Source organism: Pseudorasbora parva, chromosome 9 (genome assembly GCF_024679245.1).
Source record: "Pseudorasbora parva isolate DD20220531a chromosome 9, ASM2467924v1, whole genome shotgun sequence".
Taxonomy (NCBI): Eukaryota; Metazoa; Chordata; class Actinopteri; order Cypriniformes; family Gobionidae; genus Pseudorasbora; species Pseudorasbora parva.
The window spans coordinates 47436737-47461332 of record NC_090180.1 but is presented as its reverse complement, the minus strand read 5'-3'; the positions used below and the strand labels follow the sequence as shown (position 1 = coordinate 47461332).

Sequence of the window (24596 nt, the reverse complement as noted above, 5' to 3'; positions counted from 1 at the left end):
TAAAAATGTATTTTTAAATTAAATTTAATACAGAGATTTAATTTCAAACAAACCTTTAATTACAATAGAAGTAAAACAATATTAGAAAAGAAGAGAGAAGAAAATAGTAAAATAATTCACAAATAATAATAATAATTAATATAATAAATAATTGTATAATTAAAAAAGTAAACAAAACTAAAAATACGCAAATAAATAATAAAAACAGAACTAAAAACATAACATTATAAAAGAAGTATAGAGAAAAAATCTATATAATAATTACATAATAAATAAAGAAAGAGAAATAAAACTTAAGACAAATTATGACAGAACTTAAGTAAATAAGAAAATAAGAACTTAAGAAAATAAGTAAATAAACAATAAATCACAAATAATACAAACAAATAAATAATTAATATAGCTTTTAAAAAATAAACAAAAATATCAAAAATACATAAATATATATAAAGAAATAATTATGGAAAAAACATCAACACAGAGAAATTTAAAAACTACAACAGAATTAAAAACATAACATAAAAAGTGTAGAGATAGAGAAAAACATGATATAATTACATACATAAACATTTTTAGACAGAGACTCAAACTAATCTCAAATTACGACAAAACTAAAACATAACATTAGAAAAGAAGTGACAAGAAAGAAATAACAATCAATAAATCACACTTAGTATAATAAATATAAAATAAACAATTGCATATTGTAATTTTTTATTTAATAAATAAGGCAGATTCAACAAACCTCAAATTATGACAAAACTAAATCAACATTAGAATAGAAAAGAGAAAAATAAGTAAATAAATAAAATCACAAATAATAATAATTAATTACCATAATAAATATACAAGAAATAATTGCATATTGTACAAAAATAACTGGTAAATAAATAAAAGGATATTAGTACATAAATAGACACATTTAAAAAATATACATTAAACAAGAAAAGAACAGATTTTAATGAGAAAGGATGTGATTTTGTGAGTTTGCCAGAGGTTTAGGGTTCAGTCGGTGTGTGTTTACCTTCCATAGCGTACTTCATATCCTGAGCAAACATGTTCCACATCACCTCCGCACTGATCTTTCCCACATTAAGCTCCTGAGGGAACCTGCACACACACACACACACACACACACACACACACACACACGAATTATGGGTAAGGATACATGTCACAACACTTCTTTCACATCAACTGCTTTAATTCTTATATTTTTCTTTATCCAAAGGTTCTGTCTGGTTCTGGAATCTGATTGGCGGAGAGCCGTGCACTTCTCCCCCAGTATCAGCACTGGAACCGTCAATACTCCTGTTGTTGTGTCACTAAACGTAGTTAACAGTTTTTGGCGTGAACGTAGTTATTTAGACCTCAAATATGTGACTCGTGTACCCGCTGAAAGCGCTTCATCTCGGACAATCCTGCGGGAATTTGGAAACTGGCTCTTGTATGTAGATAGTGGTTAAACATGAGATACATTTCATTTAATGTATCAAACGAGTAATCTTTGGTCTTATTAATCTATAATAAGATGTTCCAGAGCAAACCGATTTGGGTTAAAGGAGCACTGTAAAAATAATTTCAGTAAGATATCCAAAAACCACAAGGCCAGTGTTATATATTTTGTTCAGTTGAGTACTTACAATATCCCAGATGTTTCCAACTATTTGTAAATCGAGAGAAAATTGCTATTTTAACCGGGACATGTGAGGCCGTGGCCTGTCAATGGCGTCTTATCTGCATTACCCTCAGTTTTTCCGGTTTTTAGGCCCCCTTCAAGATAACATTTGTGACAAAGTTAAAAATCTGGGAGTTACTCTTGACCCGGAGTTAAAGTTTGATAAAAAACTTCAAATCTGTAGTTAGAGCCATTTTTTTTCAGCTTAGGGGACTTCGCAAGCTGAAAAATATTCTGAGCTTTAGTGATTTGCAGACGGTTATTCATGCGTTTATTTCAGCCCGGCTGGATTATTGTAATGCCCTATATGCTGGAATAAATCAGTCCTCACTTTCGCGATTACAACTGGTACAAAATGCTGCGGCTCGTTTTTTAACAGGGACAAAAAAGAGAGAACGTATTACACCTGAGCTGTCATCACTTCATTGGCTACCCGTTCGGTTCAGAGTTGATTTTAAGGTTTTAGTGTTTGTATTTAAATCAATTCATGGTCTCAGAACTTATCCATTCTTATTCCTCAGTGAGAACGCTCAGATCTTCCACCCAGATGATATTAAATGGTCCAAAATCACGACTTAAATCTAGAGGTGACAGAGCTTTCTCCGTTCATGGTCCTAAGCTCTGGAAGTCCTTACCTGTGTCTGTTAGACTTTCCCCTACTCTAGGTGTTTCTCAATGTCAAGGATGCTTCCTTGGAAGGACGGATCCTTCAAAGTCACTTCCTTCAGAGGCTAGGCGAGGCTCCTCTTTAGCATTCGGAGAACACGTGAATGGAACAGGCTAGCAAGTGCACGTCATTGCGTCATTACGTCAGTGAAAAGGTCCGTTGGCCATCAATAACGTCATGTGTAACGTTATTTGTATTTTTTTAATATCAATACAGTAGTAATTTGTACCGGTATTTAAACGTTAAACTTTACTTATATTTACTACGGTTATAACAAATGTTTGGCAACGTAAATAAAAGCATTGTGGCAAGCAGCGAGGTGAGGGTCCGTGAGAGCGGGCCGGTGGAGTGATAATGAGCGGCAGCTGATCGCCGCCACACCGGTCTCGGCTCGCGGCAGTGACAGGAGTATAATTGGAGGAGCATGGAAGACGAGAGAGGACTAGGCCTGGACTTTATGTTATGGTTTGTTTATGTTTTATTATGTGTGTGCGGGCAGTCGCCCGTGACGGGGCTATTATAAAGTTGTTGACCGTTTGCCGGTTCCCGCCTCTTTCCTTCCCATCTACAAACCCTGATACAAGCATATTTGCCCCGTTCACACTCCGAGTCCGACTCCGGCAACGTCTAAAGATAGCGAAGCTGCACGCATAGGATTGTGGGTGATTTGAGAACGCGAAGTGCGCGAAGGCTACTCATAAGGTGTTTCTCAATGTCAAGGAAGGATCCTCGGAAGCCAGAATTCTAAGGATGCTACGTCATCGACATCCGACGAAGGACTGTTCCAAAGTCGAGGATCCTAGGAATTCAACCAAGGACTGAGTCCTTCGTTCGAAAAAATGTCATATACAGGAAAGGATGCATATGAGTAGCCTTCGCGCACTTCGCGTTCTCAAATCACCCACAATCCTATGCGCGCAGCTTCGCTATTTTCAGACGTTCCCGGAGTCGGACTCGGAGTGTGAACGGGGCAAATATGCTTGTATCAGGGTTTGTAGATGGGAAGGAAGGAGGCGGGAACCGGCAAACGGTCAACAACTTTATAATAGCCCCGTCACGGGCGACTGCCCGCACACACATAATAAAACATAAACAAACCATAACATAAAGTCCAGGCCTAGTCCTCTCTCGTCTTCAATGCTCCTCCAATTATACTCCCGTCACTGCCGCGAGCCGAGACCGGTGTGGCGGCGATCAGCTGCCGCTCATTATCACTCCACCGGCCCGCTCTCACGGACCCTCACCTCGCTGCTTGCCACAATGCTTTTATTTACGTTGCCAAACATTTGTTATAACCGTAGTAAATATAAGTAAAGTTTAACGTTTAAATACCGGTACAAATTACTACTGTATTGATATTAAAAAAATACAAATAACGTTACACATGACGTTATTGATGGCCAACGGACCTTTTCACTGACGTAATGACGCAATGACGTGCACTTGCTAGCCTGTTCCATTTACGTGTTCTCCGAATGCTAAAGAGGAGCCTCGCCTAGCCTCTGAAGGAAGTGACTTTGAAGGATCCGTCCTTCCAAGGAAGCATCCTTGACATTGAGAAACACCTATATGCATCCTTTCCTGTATATGACATTTTTTCGAACGAAGGACTCAGTCCTTGGTTGAATTCCGAGGATCCTCGACATTGGAACAGTCCTTCGTCGGATGTCGATGACGTAGCATCCTTAGAATTCTGGCTTCCGAGGATCCTTCCTTGACATTGAGAAACGCCTTCTGTCTACATTTCAATCTTCTCTCAAAACATACCTTTTTTCCTCAGTTTAATTTGATAAAAAATTTTAAGTTTTAAATATTGTTCTATACTGCATGATGTTCTTGTCTTAATTTTATTACTTTTGTTTGGTTTCTTTTGATATTTTATTATTAGTGCTTAAATTGTATTGTATGAGGATGCTTTGTTTGGTATATTGTGCAGCACTTTGGTCAGTATTTATGTTGTTTTAAAGGGCTATTTAAATAAACTTGACCTTGACCTTTCTTCTACAGAAGCGCTTTACTCACACTCAGAGCTGGACAGTAACAGCTCATTTACTCGAGTACTGTAAGTTCACTTTTTGAGTATCTGTGCTTTACTGGAGTATTATTTTTTCTGTAAACTTCTGACTTTAACTTCACTCCATCTGAAAGACAAATATCGTCCTTTTTACTCCACTACATTTCTATCACGGTCCTCGAAGTCGAAAGTCGTTTCTGTCGCAGCTTTGAAAGTCAGTGGATGATTTTTTTCTTCTTTAAAAGATGTTTGGGGTTTTGCAGAAAGCCTTTCAGGAATCACTCTTGTAGAGTCTCGTGAAGCTCGTTTAGCTTTTAGTATGACTGTGTTAGCCTTAAAGTTATGAATAAGCTGGTGTGTTCCAAAACTATGACAAAATTTGCATTTAGGAGATATAAGCATTCAAAACTTAGTCTCCCACTTTCGATAAAACGAATGACAGATTTTGATGACATCATCACAGACATAAAATCTTCTGTCCAATCAAAATGCTCTCTAAAATCTGAAGCCCCGCCCCCCACACTGCTGAAATCGGTCAGTTGTTCACACATTCGCTAGTGCACAGAGACAGATCTTCTCATTCACGTCTTCTGGCTCTACATCCAGGTAATGACGGCGAAAGCGACTGGTCATATTCGAACATACGGCAGCACTCGCATGCATTGAACAAAGTTTACAAAGAGAGATCGTTTTGCCCGCGTTTTTCAGCAGTTATCACACTTGTTTAGTCGATCTCTCTCTCATAACACTTTCTACATAATACAATAATCTTCAATAAAGCGACTAAGCGTTCCTTCGTTACTCGCTCTAAAGTGACGCCAGCTTGAGATTTGAATCCGTGGCGGAAGTAGTTCCTCACAAAAGAGCTTTTTAAAGACACTCCGTTGTCGTTTCTGACACTTGTGCCATCGAACTGTTGTATAAATGCAACATCACACTTGTGGTCGTGCGATATGTGCCGTATATCAGCACAGATATGATTATCTACGGCGAATCATAGCCGTGCTAATCTACAGCCATATCGCACAGATGCTGGTGTGATATTGCTTAGGAGTTCAACCATCATCATAAATAAGGTAACGTTAAATTGGGAACAGTTTTCAACAGCATTCCACACACTCACTGGTTCAGACAGGGCGTGTAGGAGTTCTTGTCCTCCTCTATGATGGAGACGATGAGGGTGATGAGTTTGGACCAGAAGTCCAGGTTCTTCACACTCGGACCCTGTTCTTCAGGAGGAACCGTCTTCGACTGGATATGAACACAAACAAGAGAGTTATACACTAAAGCCTTATTCGGATATCCTCACCTGGACGTCTGTAAAAATCAATTTGCATGTCACCTCAGTGATAAACATTGGGATGGTGATTTTTTCCTGGGAACCTGCTCATGTGATCAATAACATGATTGTATGCTGTAAATAAAAATCTCATATGCTTAGTAAAAATAAACAATCCAACTGGGTTAAAACAACCCAATCGCTGGGTAGGTTGAACCAATCACTAGGTTAGAACAACCCAATTACTGGGTTAGAACAACCCAATCGCTAGGTTAAACCAATCACTGGGTTAGAACAACCCAATTGCTAGGTTAAATCAACCCAATCACTGGGTTAAATCAACCCAATCACTGGGTTAGAACAACCCAATCACTAGGTTAAATCAACCCAATCACTGGGTTAGAACAACCCAATCACTGGGTTAGAACAACCCAATCACTGGGTTAGAACAACCCAATCACTGGGTTAGAACAACCCAATCACTAGGTTAAATCAACCCAATCACTGGGTTAGAACAACCCAATCACTGGGTTAGAACAACCCAATCACTGGGTTAGAACAACCCAATCACTGGGTTAGAACAACCCAATCACTGGGTTAGAACAACCCAATCGCTAGGTTAAATCAACCCAATCACTGGGTTAAAACAATTGGGTCCATTTTCAACCCAACTTGGGTAGTTTTAACCCAGCATTCTTTATAGTGTATAATATATATACACCGTAACAATGACGCCATAAAATAATGAGCATCAATGAGCAGCTCACGGTTACTGGAGGAAAACATCCATTTACACAAATTGACAATTACAAATATAACGCAGAGGGAATGTGAGAATGCCTCCTGTGCATACATATGGCCTATTATTGTCTCAGATCCACACACACAGCGGGAGCATCAGTCAGCGCTCCGTTATGAGGTGTCAGAAACTCCAGCCGTGTTTTCCATCTTGCTAATAAAGTTCTGCAGTGCAAATGCACAGACAGACAGACAGAGAGACAGACAGAGAGAGAGAGAGAGAGAGAGAGAGAGAGAGAGAGAGAGAGAGAGAGAGAGAGAGAGAGAGAGAGAGAGAGAGAGAGAGAGAGAGAGAGAGACTGCGGTTCTTCTTCATTCATAACTGCCACAACACCTCTGCCATAATCAATATTTCATTTTCCAAGAGCAGCACTTCGACGCCCGCAGCCTCTGAATTACTAAACGGCATAAAATCAGCACGAGCAGCTGGAAGAGACGGACAGAAACTCCTTCAGTCCAGTGTGACGCTCTCCGCTAAACCCTTCAACGTTTCCAACAGGACGTTTCCACCCGTAACACCTTTGTTCATCTTCAGAACACAAATGAAGATATGTTTGTTGAAAGCTAAGAAAGGCTTCAGAAAGGCCTCCATTGGCATTCAGTGCATTCCCACTGACCCACTCACAAGACCCATAAAGACACTAAAGACGACATTACAAAGCCCATCTCACTACAGCGGCTGTACAATCATTTTACAATGCGACGAAAATAGTTATTGTGCGCACAAAAATCAAAATAACGATATAATCCACCAAATTATTGACGTGAACTCGACGCATGCGCGAGAATATGACGCGGCTCTGCCGTTCGAATCATAGCAAAAAAAATGACCCGGAAGAGGAGGAGCCGCTATCGCCCGAGTTCACGTCCAAGACCGACACGGAAGACAATATCTTGGCAGATAAAGTCATTATTTTGATTGTTTTTGCGCACTAAAACTTCTCACCGCTTGGTACAATTATTGTCCAGCTGCTGTAGTGAGATGGGCTTTGTAACGTCGTCTTTAGGGCCTTTATGGGTCTTGTGAGTGGGTCAGTGGGAATGCACTGAATGCCAATGGAGGCCTATCTGAAGCCTTTCTCAGCTTTACACTAAAATATCTTCATTTGTGTTCTGAAGATGAACGAAGGTCTGACGGGTGTCCAACGACATGAGGGGGAGTAATTAATGAAATAATTTTCATTTTTGGGTGAACTAACCCTTTAAGTATTTTTTTATAGTTATTCATATCAGTTATTAACAAATTTTTGTTATTAACAAAAAAATATTGTATTACTTGAAATATTAATTGAAGTAAAATGAAAAAAAAAAAAAAACGTACTTTATTGCAAGTTTAACGGATGTATCCAAATTACTAAAACAGACACTCACTTCTTTATTATTTGTTTTCGTAATTATTATTAATTATTATGATCATAAAAATGCAATTACATTATAAAATAAGCAAATAGAAAGTAAATAAATAATAAAAACACAAATTAAATAATAAATAAACAGTCATTAAATTTAAAAAAGAACAGAAAAATAAAAGTTAGAAAATAAACGCTAAATCATACATAATAATAATAATTAACATAATCAATAAAAATAAATCATTGCATATTTAAAAAATTGTAGACAAAATTAAAAGTTAGAAAAAAATTATACTAAACAATCGACATTTTAAAAAACAACAGTAAAAATGACTAAATGAAAACAGGAAATATAAAAACCAATTCAAAATATTAATAAAAACTATTGGTAACACTTAACTTAAAGCCTTTTTGTATAATGAATTATAAAAGCTCTCACACACACACTCAGACACACACACTCAGACTCACCGGGTCATTCTGATATTCTCGGCTGTAGAGCTCATGGCAGTTATTAAAGATGTACTCGTACGTAGAGTTGAGACACGCTTTGACACAGTCTTTAACAACCTGACTCGCTCTCGGTGGACTCTGCAGTTCCTGGACCTGAAAACACACACAGACCAACAGTTATTCTTCTCGGCAATGAGGCCTACATTTACATTTAGCAGGTTTTAAATCTCCTACGACAGGTTCAAAAGCTTCAAAGGTCATAAACGCTGTAATGTTCTCATAATATCCACTGACCGACGCATCAGCTCTTTTCTCTCAGAGTCTGAAACGGGTCATTAGAAGATTCAGTCTCTCTAAACCCCGCCTCTCAGAGCTGCTCTGCTGTGATTGGTCAGAAATCAAACGCTCATTATCATATCTGAATCTCAGTGATATGAACAGTAATGATGGCGTGGGTTTGACCGTATCAATCTCAGCGTCTGCTCCACATGAACAACAACCAAACTCTTCCAGTCTCAGATACAACTACAGTGATTGAGGGCGGGGCACAGAAACGCTGTTCAGCCAATGAGGACCAGAGGCGGTATTATGCAAATGAGCTACAAACCTACAGGTTCAGCAGGAAGAGAGACTCAATTACTGACGACTCGTTTCAGTTCAGAATCGATTCTTTCTTTTAGGAGTCAAAAACTCAATTTATCTGCACTTTGAGCTTTGAAACAGTACAGTGTTTCACATTCACAAACAGCCTTTATTACACACTACATGAAAGGTAGTGAAGGTCCACACACAGCTCCACCTCTGTCATCAAGTTTGCGGATGATACTGTTGTCCTGGGCCTCATTTCCAACAACAATGAGACCGCATACTTGGATGAGGTGGAGCAACTGACATCATGGTGCCAAGACAACTGTCTCCTTCTGAATGTGAACAAGACCAAAGAACTGATTGTGGACTTCAGGAAGAGACAGCAGCGGTCATATTCCCCTCTCATGATCAGCAGGACACCGGTAGAGAGAGTGAGCAGCTTCAAATACCTGGGTGTCAACATCTCCGAGGACCTGACCTGGACTGCACATATCCAGTCTCAGGTGAAAAAGGCCAGGCAAAGACTGTACCACCTGTGCCAGCTGAGGAAATTCCGGGTCTCACCAGCTATCCTGAAAACTTTCTATTCAGGGGCGATAGAAAGTTTACTAACTCAGTGCATCACAGCGTGGTATGGTAACAGCACCAGTCACGACTGCAAAGCCCTGCAAAGAGTGGTGCGCTTGTCCGAGCGCATCTCAGGGTCAGCTCTCCCGTCTCTGCAGGACATCTACATCAAACGATGCAGAGGCAGAGCTACAAAAATCATCAAGGACATTAATCACCCGGCCAACCCCCACTTCACCCGGCTGCCTTCTGGTAAGCGCTTCCGTAGCCTGATGGCCAAAACTGAGAGACTCAGGAGGAGTTTCTTCCCACAGGCCATCAGACTCCTGAACGCTGTCACTTAACAACACGTGACTTCACCTCACTTCAGTATTAACAAACTCACATACTGATATTGCACTGCACTTTATTCTTGTGTTTCATGTAACGGCTCATTATAATGCTGTTTGCACATTACACTCCTGCACTTCTGTTATCCACAGATTTATTTTTATAGTCTCCAGTTTACTTTATCTCACTTATTTTATTCCACATCTCTTATTTCTTTTACTTGATTTATTCATAATTCTACATATGTATATATATATAGCACCTTATCCTATTCCTATTTTATCCTATCCCTATTTTATAATTTATTGTGCTTTTTTTGTTAATTGTTATTTGCTGTCCATGGAGCGGACCTGTTTACATTTCACTGCCGGTTGTATTCTGTATAACTGTGTATGTGACAAATAAAACTCTTGAACTTGAACTTGAGGTAATATCTGAGAAAGCTTTAAGATCTGTCACCAGAACAGAATTTTTTTTAACTCAGTCCGGGCTCTAGGTGCATTCAATGAAATAATTTTCTAGGACCGTAAACCATAAGTACCCTGTGAAAAAGAAAAAAAATCAGATATGTAACCTGGTAGCCTGCCTATGATACCCTTATATATAAAGATATAAAGGTGAGTTGACTTGGCAAATTCCCGTTCAAAATAAAGAACGAACCTTCATCCTGAAGAACGTGATGCTGGTCAGAAGATCTACAGTGGACTTCAGATCCTGCAACCTCTCCGGACTACTGGCTGGGAAATTATTCTGAAACACACACACACACACACACGTTACAAACACGAATACACACTCCACAACAAATCTTCAATAATCAATAGATATGGAGGTAATTTGTAGAGGTGATAATTATTAAAGGAGAATATGTGCATATACCCTGTACATAGAGAGGTCAATCCTCAGGGAGTTGTGCAGCTGGTCCAACAGTTTCACAAACCGCTCTTTCTGCAAATAAAGTGAACATATGTAATATATACACTATCGTTCACAACTTTGGAGTCGGTAAGATTTTATGTTCATATTTTTGTGGAAACCTTGTGGATTCTTTGATAAATAGAAAGTTCAAATATACAGCATTTATTTAAAATAGATATCTTTTCTAACACTATACATGTATTTACTATCACTTTTGTTTAATTAAACTCCTTAACGGTCACCGTCTCATAGGTGGGACGCCTGGGACGCTTACGAACTCAAAATCCATCCTTTGAAAACATTTTTGAAATCTGACGTTGCGTTACCATGGAAATGGCACTCAAATTTCTTCTAGCAGGCTCCTCCCCCTAGTGGGCGGTGTCATGTTTCATATTAAAGCATTTATTTGAACCACTTTATAAATCAAAATCTTTTCTAATCTTGACAAACCGCGCATCGTCGGAAAGGGCAGAGTCTCGTTTTGTGATGGAAGTGATATTTGGACAGAAATGTACAGGGAAAATCATTAAAAAAATGATTTCAATGGAATGTGTGTCACACCCAGTGGCTATTTTTGGTACAGTACCTTAAACAAATCTCATGGGAACTTAACTTTTTGTGATATCAACTTCAAATTTGGAACACAACTTGGTTAGACATATGGCTTTGATTTTACAGTAATTTTTTAACATTTACCTTTATGCATTTGGCAGACGCTTTTATCCAAAGCGACTTACATTGCATTCAAGGTACACATTTTTACATTATTTACATTTCTTGCTTTCCCTGGGAATCGAACCCATGACCGTGGCGTTGCTAGCGCCATGCTCTACTAGTTGAGCTACAGGAAAGTTGTATATAAGAAGAAAGAAATATATGTTAAAACATATATTTTATATAAAATAGCAAATATTTAGTACAGCATTTTTCATTTACAGTTAATTAAAACTTCCATAACTTGTTCATACTTTCATATTTTGAGTTGCTTTCACTTCAAATAATCTGCCGAGTGCTTTCTTTAAAACAATACCAAACAGGTTTATATTCCGACGCATTCGGGTATTACAGCCATTTAAGTTTGGATAGTGCATTTTTATGTCTATTCTCAAAAGGGGGGAGGGTGATAGTTAAGAGGTTAATGCGTCCTTGTTCACGAAAAGTATTAATTTCTAATATAAAAAAAAAATCAACAATTACAATAATATTTTTTTGTATCCATCTCTGGCTATCCAATGTTTTATACATGATGTGCATGAGCTAAATGACCGTTTATTTGGTTGAAATGTGACCCCAACTGACCCCGAAGTTGGAGGCAGCGAAGCGGTCGGAGGCAGAGACGTTGTTGGAGGACTGTGTGGTGTGGGCATAATATGCGTTGATGTTGGCCAGCAGTGTGCTCATGACCGCAGGAACACCAGGACACATGTACTTCGACGACAGACATGCAAAATGCCTGCAAGCAAACACAGAGCACAAGGTCACTGACATTTACACTGCAAAAAATTAATGCAGGATGCAAAGTTTTGCATGGCTATCATAATGCTGGAAAAATAGTTTCACACACTATTTTGATCCCTACTTGTGGAAAATGTTAAGGATCTCTTTCATGCATGCCCTTGTATGTAAAGTGTAATCATGGAGTCATTCCTTCATTCACTCTGCTTACGTCATGGCCTGGTAGATCGACTCCACTCCATATCTCATGGCGAACTCGTCCACAATCTCCTGCGGCGTCTCTTCATAGTACACTTTCCAGGCGTCATCGCCTTTGGCGTCAGGGATCTTCACCACGCCGCTGTTCTGCTTTTCTGTGGCGTAGTGAAAGATGTGCTGCAAAGCAAAATGGGTTGAGAACTCAGTCACCGGTTATTCCTGAAGATTGGGGGATGCGCTTTACACCGATTCGATTTTCCGATTCAGTTTTATACATATTCACTTTAACATTGCTTCGGTTTCCAACCCGATTCACTTTTACACCGACTCACTGTTACACTGAATCAGTTTCACACCCGATTAATTTTTACACCCGATTCAGTTTTACATTGATTTAGTTTTGCATCGCTTCAGTTTTACACTGATTCAGGTTTACACCAATTTACTTTTACACCAGATTAACTTTTATACCGATTCAAGTTTACATGATTCACTTTTGCACCGATTAATTTTCTAATTCTGTTTAACACCTGATTCAGTTTTACACCTGATTCACTTTTAAACCCGATTCAGTTTCCGATTCATTTTAACACAGATTCATTTTTACACAGATTTAGTTTTACATGATTAAGTTTTAAACCTGATTCAGTTTTACACCTGATTCAGTTTTACACCTGATTCAGTTTTAAAACCCGATTCAGTTTCTAATTCAGTTTTACACTGATTTAGTTTTACACTGATTTAGTTTTAAACCCGATTCAGTTTTCAATTCATTTTTACACAGATTCAGTTTTACACTGATTTAGTTTCTGATTCAGTTTTACTAAAACGGCACTGGTTTTCAGCATAATTCTTACCTCAACAAAAGTGAGGAATCTTCTGAGCAAAAGGGCAAATTGGCAGACAATCAGAATGTATATGATTTTTAAAATACAATATGCGGAGTGTCATTTTGGCCCAATGAGATTTTAAAGTGGGAGGAGCAAAAATAAACCAACTGACAAAGCATTTAACACAGAACAGAAAAAAATCGCTTCATGAAACAGCCTTCATAACATGTTTTACTGTAATATGGCATATGTGAGTCAAAGTAAATATTCAACAAAATTAGATTTGAATCAGTCAGGAATTGACTTGGTGTAAAATGTGTTTCTTATCAATGCAGTGGATTGTGAAAGACTTGATGCATCAAAAAGATGTTCTATATCTAAACCCAATATTGATATGTGCATGTACCTCATGCAGACAGGTGTACTGAACGTGGTACGGAGCCACAGTCTCCTCCCCTTTGATTTCCACACTGATGTGCATGCGGATCGCTCCGGATACAGCGGATTTATCCGTGCGCTTGTCTGTTCAGAAAGAGAGAGAGAGAGAGAGAGAGAGAGAGAGAGAGAGAGAGAGAGAGAGAGAGAGAGGGAGGGAGAGAGAGAGAGAGAGAGAGAGAGAGAGCGAGAATTAATTCCCTCAAGATCATAGACATTAGAGATTATCACATTAGAGATGCAGCTGTGATGTAACCATGCAATCACTTCGACACACCGAGGTTGTACCAGACGTCCATTTCTCCACTGAGCGTTCTCACTTCAATGATGGTCTGTCCCAGAAAGTCGTCAGACTCCCGCTTGAACCGCTGCTTCACACGAGACTTGATATCATCATCCTCATCCCAGACGCGCACCTTTATCCGGTCTGAAGAGTTATGACATTCACTGCACACCAGAGGAACAGAGAAAACTATTAAAACCAGGGTTAAACTGTAAAAAATGATTTTCTTACTTAGTATTTTTGTCTTTTTTAAAGTCCAAACATCTAAAAATTCTTAAAACAAAAAGTGTTTACTAGACAAGCAAAAGTAATTGTCTTGTTTTGGGACAAGAGAAATTTTGCTTAAAATAAGCTAAATAATCTGCCAATGGGGTGAGAAAAATAATCTTAAAGGGTTAGTTCACCCAAAAATTTAAATTATTTCATTAATCACTCCCCCTCATGTGGTTGGACACCCGTCAGACCTTCGTTCATCTTCAGAACACAAATGAAGATATTTTAGTGTAAAGCTGAGAAAGGCTTCAGAAAGGCCTCCATTGGCATTCAGTCCATTCCCACTGACAAGACCCATAAAGGCACTAAAGACGACGTTACAAAGCCCATCTCACTGCAGTGGCTGTACAATCATTGTACGAAGTGATGAGAATAGTTTTTGTGCGTACAAAAATCGAAATAATGACTTTATCCGCCAAGTTATTGCCTTCTGTGTAGGTATCGGACGTGAACTCGGGCAGTAGCGGCGCTTCTCCTCTTCCGGGTCATGAACGGCGGATCTGCATCATATTCTCAAGCATGCGTCGAGTTCACGTCAATAATTTGGTGGATTATATCGTTATTTTGATTTTTGTGCGCACAATAACTATTTTTGTCGCATTGTAAAATGATTGTCCAGCCGCTGTAGTGAGATGGGCTGTGTGTCGATGTCTTTAGTGCCTTTATGGGTCTTGTGAGTGGGTCAGTGGGAATGGACTGAATGCCAATGGAGGCCTTTCTGAAGCCTTTCTCAGCTTTACACTAAAATATCTTCATTTGTGTTCTGGAGATGAACGGTCTTACGGGTGTCCAACGACATGAGGGCGAGTAATTAATGAAATAATTTAAATTTTTGGTTAAACTAACCCTTTAATTCAAACAGAAAACAAGATTATTTTTCTCACCCCATTGGCAGATTATTTATCTTATTTTAAGCAAAAACTCTCTTCATTTTGAGTTAATTTTTCCCAAAACAAGACAATAATTTTTACTTGTCTAGTAAATGTTTCTTAATGTAAGAATTTTTAGATGTTTGGACTAGAAACAAGACAAAAATACTAAGTAAGAAGAGCATTTTTTTGCAGTGTACTATCGGTAACTAAAACCCAAAACGTGTATTACTTGAAATAAAATAGACATTAACTGATAAAATATAAAACAATTAACTTATTTTATTTAAAGTCTAAAATATCTAAAATAATCACCTGAAATAACAAAAAATCTGCTAAAACTTAAAATAAAAACTATATGATTTAAAAAAAATCTATTTAATCTATTAGCAAAATCTGAAATTGAAATGAAAATATAAATTTACTGGCGCATTCATAGATATATTTACGTAGATTCATCATTCGACCGATCCGCGCAGGCACTAATTAGGAATCTATAAATATATATCCAAGATCATGCTGGTATTTTGACCTTTTTCAACAAAAGTAATGGCGTTGAGAACACTAGATGAGATTCGTCTGATATAAGGTAAAAAAATAACACAAATACTGTTGTGTTTCTGGCAGAAAGCGATCGTTTCGTGTCTTAAGACATCAATGTGTTTCTCCACGAGCCTCAGGGTTTAATATGGACTCGTATGTCTGTGTTTTTTACTCTCATAGAAATACACCCCATTGACATGCATTATACGAGCAACGGCTGAGTTAAAAATCTTCTGTGTTTGCCAGAACAAACACACCTACATCTCGGACGCCCTGGGGGTCAGCAACATCACAGGCTCATTTTTGGGTCAACTATCCCTTTAAAGTCGATGACATGCACTCATGCACTCACAAGTGAAAGCTCTCGTCCCAGATGGGATTGAGATTGCCGTAGATGGTCTTGGTCCTCTTCTTGGTTTTGCCCACTTGTACGGTGACGTAGGGGTCACTGGAACCCGTTTTATCCTTCGCCTGAAGACCCTGAGCACACACCACTGACAGAAACACAACAATGCCTTTACAGACGACTGGAAACATGACACAAATACATTATATTTCATGCATTTATCCAACTGTAGCTCAAACACTACAAAAATGCTCTTCTTACTTAGTAATTAAGTCTTGTTTCTAGTCTAAATATTAAACAATTCTTTAATCAAGATGCGATAAGTAAAATGACATAAGATATTTTTGCTTGTTTTCTGGGGAAAAATATAAAAATGAGTGAGTTTTTGCTTAACCCTTGTATGGTGTTCGGGTCTGTTGGACCCGTTTTCATTTTTTATCAAAAGAAAAATGATACGATTAATTATTTTTTTCAAACTGAGACTCATTGGCCTTGGCTCATTTTCTGTGAGGAATATATATCAGAACACATTTTCAATGACCACACACTGTACACCCCCCCTACACAAAGGATGTTCGGGTCCACTGGACCCGGGGCTAATAAAGGTGTGGGAATTGTAGGTCCTGTGTACATTTACACTGACCTCCTCCTGTCAGGGCTGCTGTTAGTGTGTGTGTGTTCATGTATATGGTTTATGAGGACACAAATGTGTATAATGACATGGATATTACAACGTAAACATGGTTTATGACGATAATTGTGTCCTCATACTAAAACATACTAAATGGTTTTTTTTTAAATTCCAAAAATGCCAAGTTTTCTCTGATTTGTAGGTTTATGTGGAGGGTTAGTGTAGGGAGATAGATTATACAGTTTGTACATTAGAAAAACCATTATGCCTAAGGAAAGTAGCCATATACCACATTTCCGTGTGTGCGTGTGTGTGTGTGAGTGCGTGTGAGTGCATGTGAGTGCGTGTGAGTGCGCGTGAGTGCGCGTGAGTGCGCGTGAGTGCGCGTGAGTGCGCGAGAGTGCGCGAGAGTGCGCGTGAGTGCGCGTGAGTGCGCGTGAGTGCGCGAGAGTGCGCGAGAGTGCGCGAGAGTGCGCGAGAGTGCGCGAGAGTGCGCGAGAGTGCGCGAGAGTGCGCGAGAGTGCGCGAGAGTGCGCGTGAGTGCGCGTGAGTGCGTGTGAGTGCGTGAGAGTGCGTGTGTGCGTGAGTGCGTGAGTGCGTGAGTGCGTGTGAGTGCGTGAGTGCGTGAGTGCGTGAGTGCGTGAGAGTGCGTGAGAGTGCGTGTGAGTGCGTGTGAGTGCGTGAGTGCGTGTGAGTGCGTGTGAGTGCGTGAGTGCGTGAGAGTGCGTGTGAGTGCGCGTGAGTGCGTGAGTGCGTGAGAGTGCGTGAGTGCGCGTGAGTGCGTGAGAGTGCGTGAGTGCGCGTGAGTGCGTGAGTGCGTGTGAGTGCGTGTGAGTGCGTGTGAGTGCGTGAGAGTGCGTGTGAGTGCGTGAGAGTGCGTGAGAGTGCGTGAGTGCGTGAGAGTGCGTGTGAGTGCGTGAGTGCGTGAGTGCGTGTGAGTGCGTGTGAGTGCGTGAGTGCGTGAGAGTGCGTGAGAGTGCGTGAGAGTGCGTGTGAGTGCGTGAGTGCGTGAGTGCGTGAGTGCGTGAGAGTGCGTGTGAGTGCGTGAGTGCGTGAGTGCGTGAGTGCGTGAGAGTGCGTGAGAGTGCGTGAGTGCGTGTGAGTGCGTGTGAGTGCGTGAGTGCGTGTGAGTGCGTGAGAGTGCGTGTGAGTGCGTGTGAGTGCTGTACACCCCCCCTACACAAAGGATGTTCGGGTCCACTGGACCCGGGGCTAATAAAGGTGTGGGAATTGTAGGTCCTGTGTACATTTACACTGACCTCCTCCTGTCAGGGCTGCTGTTAGTGTGTGTGTGTTCATGTATATGGTTTATGAGGACACAAATGTGTATAATGACATGGATATTACAACGTAAACATGGTTTATGACGATAATTGTGTCCTCATACTAAAACATACTAAATGGTTTTTTTTTAAATTCCAAAAATGCCAAGTTTTCTCTGATTTGTAGGTTTATGTGGAGGGTTAGTGTAGGGAGATAGATTATACAGTTTGTACATTAGAAAAACCATTATGCCTAAGGAAAGTAGCCATATACCACATTTCCGTGTGTGCGTGTGTGTGTGTGAGTGCGTGTGAGTGCATGTGAGTGCGTGTGAGTGCGCGTGAGTGCGCGAGAGTGCGCGAGAGTGCGCGTGAGTGCGCGTGAGTGCGCGAGAGTGCGCGAGAGTGCGCGAGAGTGCGCGAGAGTGCGCGAGAGTGCGCGAGAGTGCGCGAGAGTGCGCGAGAGTGCGCGAGAGTGCGCGAGAGTGCGCGAGAGTGCGCGAGAGTGCGCGAGAGTGCGCGAGAGTGCGCGAGAGTGCGCGAGAGTGCGCGAGAGTGCGCGTGAGTGCGCGTGAGAGTGCGTGTGAGTGCGTGAGAGTGCGTGTGTGCGTGAGTGCGTGAGTGCGTGAGTGCGTGTGAGTGCGTGAGTGCGTGAGTGCGTGAGTGCGTGAGAGTGCGTGAGAGTGCGTGTGAGTGCGTGTGAGTGCGTGAGTGCGTGTGAGTGCGTGTGAGTGCGTGAGTGCGTGAGAGTGCGTGAGTGCGTGAGAGTGCGTGTGAGTGCGTGAGAGTGCGTGAGAGTGCGCGTGAGTGCGTGAGTGCGTGAGAGTGCGTGAGTGCGTGAGTGCGTGAGTGCGTGAGTGCGTGTGAGTGCGTGTGAGTGCGTGTGAGTGCGTGTGAGTGCGTGAGAGTGCGTGAGAGTGCGTGAGAGTGCGTGAGAGTGCGTGAGAGTGCGTGAGTGCGTGTGAGTGCGTGAGTGCGTGAGTGCGTGAGTGCGTGTGAGTGCGTGTGAGTGCGTGTGAGTGCGTGAGTGCGTGAGAGTGCGTGAGAGTGCGTGTGAGTGCGTGAGTGCGTGAGTGCGTGAGTGCGTGAGAGTGCGTGTGAGTGCGTGTGAGTGCGTGAGAGTGCGTGAGAGTGCGTGAGTGCGTGTGAGTGCGTGTGAGTGCGTGAGTGCGTGTGAGTGCGTGAGAGTGCGTGTGAGTGCGTGTGAGTGCGAGTGCGTGAGTGCGTGAGAGTGCGTGAGTGCGTGAGAGTGCGTGTGAGTGCGTGTGAGTGCGTGAGTGCGTGAGTGCGTGAGAGTGCGTGAGAGTGCGTGAGAGTGCGTGTGAGTGCGTGTGAGTGCGTGTGAGTGCGTGTGAGTGCGTGAGTGCGTGAGAGTGCGTGAGTGCAAGAGTGCGTGAGTGCGTGAGTGCGTGTGAGTGCGTGAGAGTGCGTGTGAGTGCGTGAGTGCGTGAGAGTGCGTGAGAGTGCGTGAGAGTGCGTGAGTGCGCGTGAGTGCGTGAGTGCGTGAGAGTGCGTGTGAGTGCGTGTGAGTGCGTGAGAGTGCGTGTGAGTGCGTGAGTGCGTGAGAGTGCGTGTGAGTGCGTGAGTGCGTGAGAGTGCGTGAGAGTGCGTGAGTGCGTGAGAGTGCGTGAGAGTGCGTGAGAGTGCGTGAGAGTGCGTGTGAGTGCGTGAGTGCGTGAGAGTGCGTGAGTGCGTGAGAGTGCGTGAGAGTGCGTGAGAGTGCGTGAGAGTGCGTGAGAGTGCGTGTGAGTGCGTGAGAGTGCGTGAGTGCGTGAGAGTGCGTGTGAGTGCGCGTGAGTGCGTGAGAGTGCGTGAGTGCGTGAGAGTGCGTGTGAGTGCGTGTGAGTGCGTGTGAGTGCGTGAGAGTGCGTGTGAGTGCGTGTGAGTGCGTGAGAGTGCGTGTGAGTGCGTGAGTGCGTGAGAGTGCGTGAGAGTGCGTGAGAGTGCGTGTGAGTGCGTGAGAGTGCGTGAGTGCGTGAGAGTGCGTGTGAGTGCGTGTGAGTGCGTGAGAGTGCGTGAGAGTGCGTGAGTGCGTGAGAGTGCGTGAGTGCGTGAGTGCGTGAGAGTGCGTGAGTGCGTGAGAGTGCGTGAGTGCGTGAGTGCGCGTGAGTGCGTGTGAGTGCGTGAGAGTGCGTGTGAGTGCGTGTGAGTGCGAGTGCGTGAGTGCGTGAGAGTGCGTGAGTGCGTGAGAGTGCGTGAGTGCGTGAGAGTGCGTGAGTGCGTGAGTGCGCGTGAGTGCGTGAGAGTGCGTGAGAGTGCGTGTGAGTGCGTGTGAGTGCGTGTGAGTGCGTGTGAGTGCGTGAGAGTGCGTGTGAGTGCGTGTCTGCGTGCGTGTGAGAAAAAGATTGTGTGTTAGTGTGAGAGAGTGCAAGAGTGAGTTTTGTTTCTACCCCTGCCGTTCCCACACAAGGCTGCAATTCTTAAATGCGATCTAACAAAGGTAAAGAGAAAATATCAGCCATTTATGCTGTTTACATTGCTTGTAATTGGGATAAAGTAAACATCTGTTGAGTATTTTAACATACATTTTTTGATTGTGTTGAATTAAAAACCCAAAAATGCAGTGGGTCCACCAGACTCACGAACACTGGCTGAGTAACACAAATATGAACACAATCTTATTTCTGTTTGGGACGGAAACAAGAAACAAGGTTTCAATCAAAAATTATTTTTCTCACCCCATTGGCAGATCATTTTGCCTGTTTTAAGCAAAAACTCACTTCATTTAGATATTTTCCTAATATTCGTTATATCCGTTTGACTGATCTAGTAAAATGCATCTTGATTTAAGAATTGTTAGATATTTAGACTACAATCAAGACAACATTACTGAGTAAGAAGAGCATTTTTTGCAGTGTTCTCCCACACATCCCACCACATTTTAATGCCATTAAGTGTGGCGCTGCGTAATACCATCAAACCCATGCTGTAAAGTCTCCATGAAATGCCACCTGAAACCCGTTTAATTAATTCAGATTGATTTTATTTTAACAAAAAAAAAAAAAAAATATATATATATATATATCTTATGTCGTTTTACTTATCTCGTAAATGCATCTTGATTTAATGACTGGAAACAATAAAAAATACTTAATATTAAGAGCATTTTTTGCAGTGAAGACCAGAATGTCTTCTGTCATGTAAATATTTAGATGCATGTTTTGGAATAATCTGCTGACCTGTGATGCTGATTTTGGCCGACCACTTCGATGTCCCGTCCAGAACGCTCTGCTTGATTTGCTTCATCTGAGTCCCGTGGGTCGCCTTGGGAATGTCGAACACTTCCTGGATCAGCTCGAAAATCTCCGGCTTGTTGCGCTCCCGGATCTTCATGCGGTCCTTCAGGACCATAATGATGTTCTGCGTTCGGTCCTCGGCGCCGTGTTTCGAGCTCTTCTCAGCAGCTCCTGATGGACACATCCACAACATCAGATCCAAACTAGCGACTACACTTCTATTTCCTGTAACTACAAGCTCTTAAAGAACAACTCTGAGCCTAGGGGACCTTTAACACATGGTTAACGATCGATCGTTCTCTGGGATGCGTTTTCATGAAAATCGAATGTAAAGAGTTTTATCTCTAAAAACAGATTATAACGCTTATAACGCTTCTCTATGGGGCACAGGGTAAGTGAAATTAAATCGCTAGTTAATGCCACTAACAAGGCTCAAAATAGCCTCACACTAACACGGCAGCATAATGAGGGTCCCTGCATGCAAACCGAAGCATTGAGAACTCTAAGTGTACAAACAGTTTAATAAGAAGATACTTTATAAAGACAGTACATTACACGTTTACAGACAGCAGCCATCTTGGAAAACAGTCTCGACGAGTCGAGCCACGAACGCTGTGCTTAGTGATGAACTGTGGCTTGGAATCTCATATGGGGACAACCTTCTTCCCTTTTAGTCAGTCAACCATATATTTTAATAAACAGATATAATTCATGCATTTCCATGTAATTTCACAAATTTAATTCCTATTGACCAGCTCACTTAGAACAGCATCACAGGTCAGCAGGTTCTCAACTCATCGAGACTGTTTTCTAAGATGGCTGCCATCTGTAAACGTGTAATGTACTGTCTTTATAAAGTATCTTCTTATTAAACTGTTTGTACACTTAGAGTTCTCAATGCTTCGGTTTGCATGTAGGGACCCTCATTATGCTGCCGTGTTAGTGTGAGGCTATTTTGAGCCTTGTTAGTGGTATTAACTAGCGGTTTAATTTCACTACCTGTGCCCCATAGACAAGCGTTATAAGCTAATCTGTTTTTAGAGATAAAACTCTTTACACTCGATTTTCATGAAAACGCATCTCAGAGAACGATCTACTCGGTAACCATCTGTTAATTACCCCGAGGGTAATTTTTCACCGGAGTTGTCCTTTAATTTAAAGTGTCCCTGTTATGCCATTTTAAAATCTCCTACGACAGGTTCAAAAGCATCAAAGGTCATAAACGCTGTAATGTTCTCATAATATCCACTGACCGACCCATCAGCTCTTTTCTCTCAGAGTCTGAAACGGTTCATTAGAAGATTCAGTCTCTCTAAACCCCGCCTCTCAGAGCTGCTCTGCTGTGATTGGTCAGACGGCCCAGTCTGCTGTGATTGGTCACACTGCAAAAAATGCTCTTCTTATTTAGTATTTTTTTCTTGTTTCCAGTCTAAATATCTAACAATTCTTAAATCAAGATGCGTTTATTAGATAAGTAAAATGACATAAGACATTTTTCCTTGTTTTCTGGGGAAGAATATCAAAAAGAAGTGATTTTTTTTTTTTTTTTTAGGAAAAACTACATTTTGATGTTATTTTCACCAAAACAAGGAAAAATATCTTGTCATTTTACTTATCTAATAAACGCATCTTGATTTAAGAATTGTTAGATATTTAGACTAAAAACAAGACAAATTACTAAATAAGAAGAGCATTTTATGCAGTGAGCAGAGGTGGACAAAGTACACAACTTCATTACTTGAGTAAAAGTAAAAATAGTCAAATATTACTCCGTTACAAGTAAAAGTGTAAAAACAGATTTTTACTTAAGTAAAAGTACAGAAGTATTTGTTTTCAGAAGTACTTAAATATCAAAAGTAAAATTCCTTTTTTTATGTCGCCGCATTATTGTATTATAGTTGTATAAATGCACATTATGCCATCATGGTTTAAGCCAGTCAGTGACGCTCCATCTGACACACTAGCAGACGACTAACTTAAACTCATTTAAATACTTGTAGAAAAGTTACAAAGCTGCTGTCACTTTAAGGCCGAATGCACGGATCCAATACACTGATACACATCTGATATTCTCACACTGTTCACCTTCACTGAAGACAGAATCAACTTTGTTTATGTGAATACTCCACTAAATGAGCATTTGGACATCCGTCTTCTTCCATTTTGCTCTAAACTATAAATCAGTGTTTAATAAATGCTGTGAAATCATTGAACTTCACGAGACTCTACAAGAGTGATTCCTGAAAGGCTTTCTGCAAAAACCCAAACACCTTTTAAAGAAGAAAAAAATCATCCACTGACTTTCAAAGCTGCGACAGAAACGACTTTCCACTTCGAGGACCTTGATAGAAATGTAGTGGAGTAAAGAGGACGATATTTGTCTTTCAGATGGAGTGAAGTTAAAGTCAGAAGTTTACAGAAAAAATAATACTCAAGTAAAGTACAGATACTCAAAAAGTGAACTTAAGTACAGTACTCGAGTAAATGTGCTTAGCTACTGTCCAGCTCTGGCAGTGAATACATAATATGGGCAGTTTAAATCAGGGTCAGTCTCAGAAAGGAGCATTGATAGTCGTAGTTAGTTACTGTCCTGTTCTAATGAGGTTAGCATTGAGATCTCACTGTGCCAAGCAGCGAGGCGAGGGGCCGTGAGAGCGACTGGTGGCGAGTGATAATGAGCGCCAGCTGCGCGACACACCAGTCTCGTCTCACCACGGCAGAGTGACGTAAAAGGAGGAGCGAAGACAGTGGAAGGGAGGGAGGACCGTTCTTCGTACCTCACTTAATACATCTGAGATGATTTGACAGACCAGAGATCTTTTAATCCTGACAACTGATCTCTGGCTAATTTGGTTCTTCAAACGAATTTGCGGATTGGATTAAAATATCCGGATTAAATTATCTGAGATCACTGCTCGTGCCTGTGTTCCCTGAAGAGGGCAGATGATCGATACTCGAAAACATGATCAGCAATGCAGCGATTGGCTGGCGGCAAGACAACGTAATTACATCATATAATTAAAAAAAACTTGGCAAAAAACTTGTCAAAGAAAAAAACACGATTTTCTGGACCTTTATAAGGAAACAGACAAACGACCAAACCAACTTAAAAGTTAGATAAATTAATGTGCGTTGTTTTGATGAACATGATTCCCAATTATTTATATTCACGATTTTATAATATTTGTACACACTTTACATTTTTATTTTAATGTTGTAATTTCATTTTTAATTCAATTTGAAGCAGATTTGTTATGTGACAGTATTAATTAAAGTTTCTTAATGGTCACGATCAAATTATCTGCATCTCTTGAGCTGCATCCCATAATATCTCATCACTCACATTAATGCACGACAAAGATTAACTGCACAATGTCTGTAAACCTCCAATACATCTATAAAGTAATTATTCCATCAAAATTCACAAATAAATCTCTCAATCAAGTGACTGTGCCTATAGAATTATACACAAATTTTACACAACATTAAAATATTATTTTCAAATAAACGTATATATTTATTATTATTTTAAATTATTATTGCCCCTGGTTCAGTAATGAACTCTTGTAATAAAGGTGCAGTGGCTGGGAC

General features: G+C 41.0%; 1 protein-coding gene across 1 annotated transcript in view; it reads right to left on the bottom strand.

Moving 5' to 3' along the window:
- The window catches only part of LOC137089318 (protein unc-13 homolog A), a 99984-nt gene that overhangs the window by 23091 nt on the left and 52297 nt on the right, over window positions 1-24596 (bottom strand). Inside the window, exons 16-26 of the mRNA XM_067452872.1 lie at window positions 20949-21176; window positions 15883-16024; window positions 13840-14009; window positions 13534-13649; window positions 12311-12474; window positions 11944-12097; window positions 10606-10674; window positions 10387-10476; window positions 8260-8394; window positions 5483-5610; window positions 1025-1110 (exon numbers count right to left, since the gene is read on the bottom strand). Of these exons, the coding sequence (XP_067308973.1) occupies window positions 1025-1110; window positions 5483-5610; window positions 8260-8394; window positions 10387-10476; window positions 10606-10674; window positions 11944-12097; window positions 12311-12474; window positions 13534-13649; window positions 13840-14009; window positions 15883-16024; window positions 20949-21176 (1482 nt within the window). The remainder of the gene's footprint in view (window positions 1-1024; window positions 1111-5482; window positions 5611-8259; window positions 8395-10386; window positions 10477-10605; window positions 10675-11943; window positions 12098-12310; window positions 12475-13533; window positions 13650-13839; window positions 14010-15882; window positions 16025-20948; window positions 21177-24596) is intronic.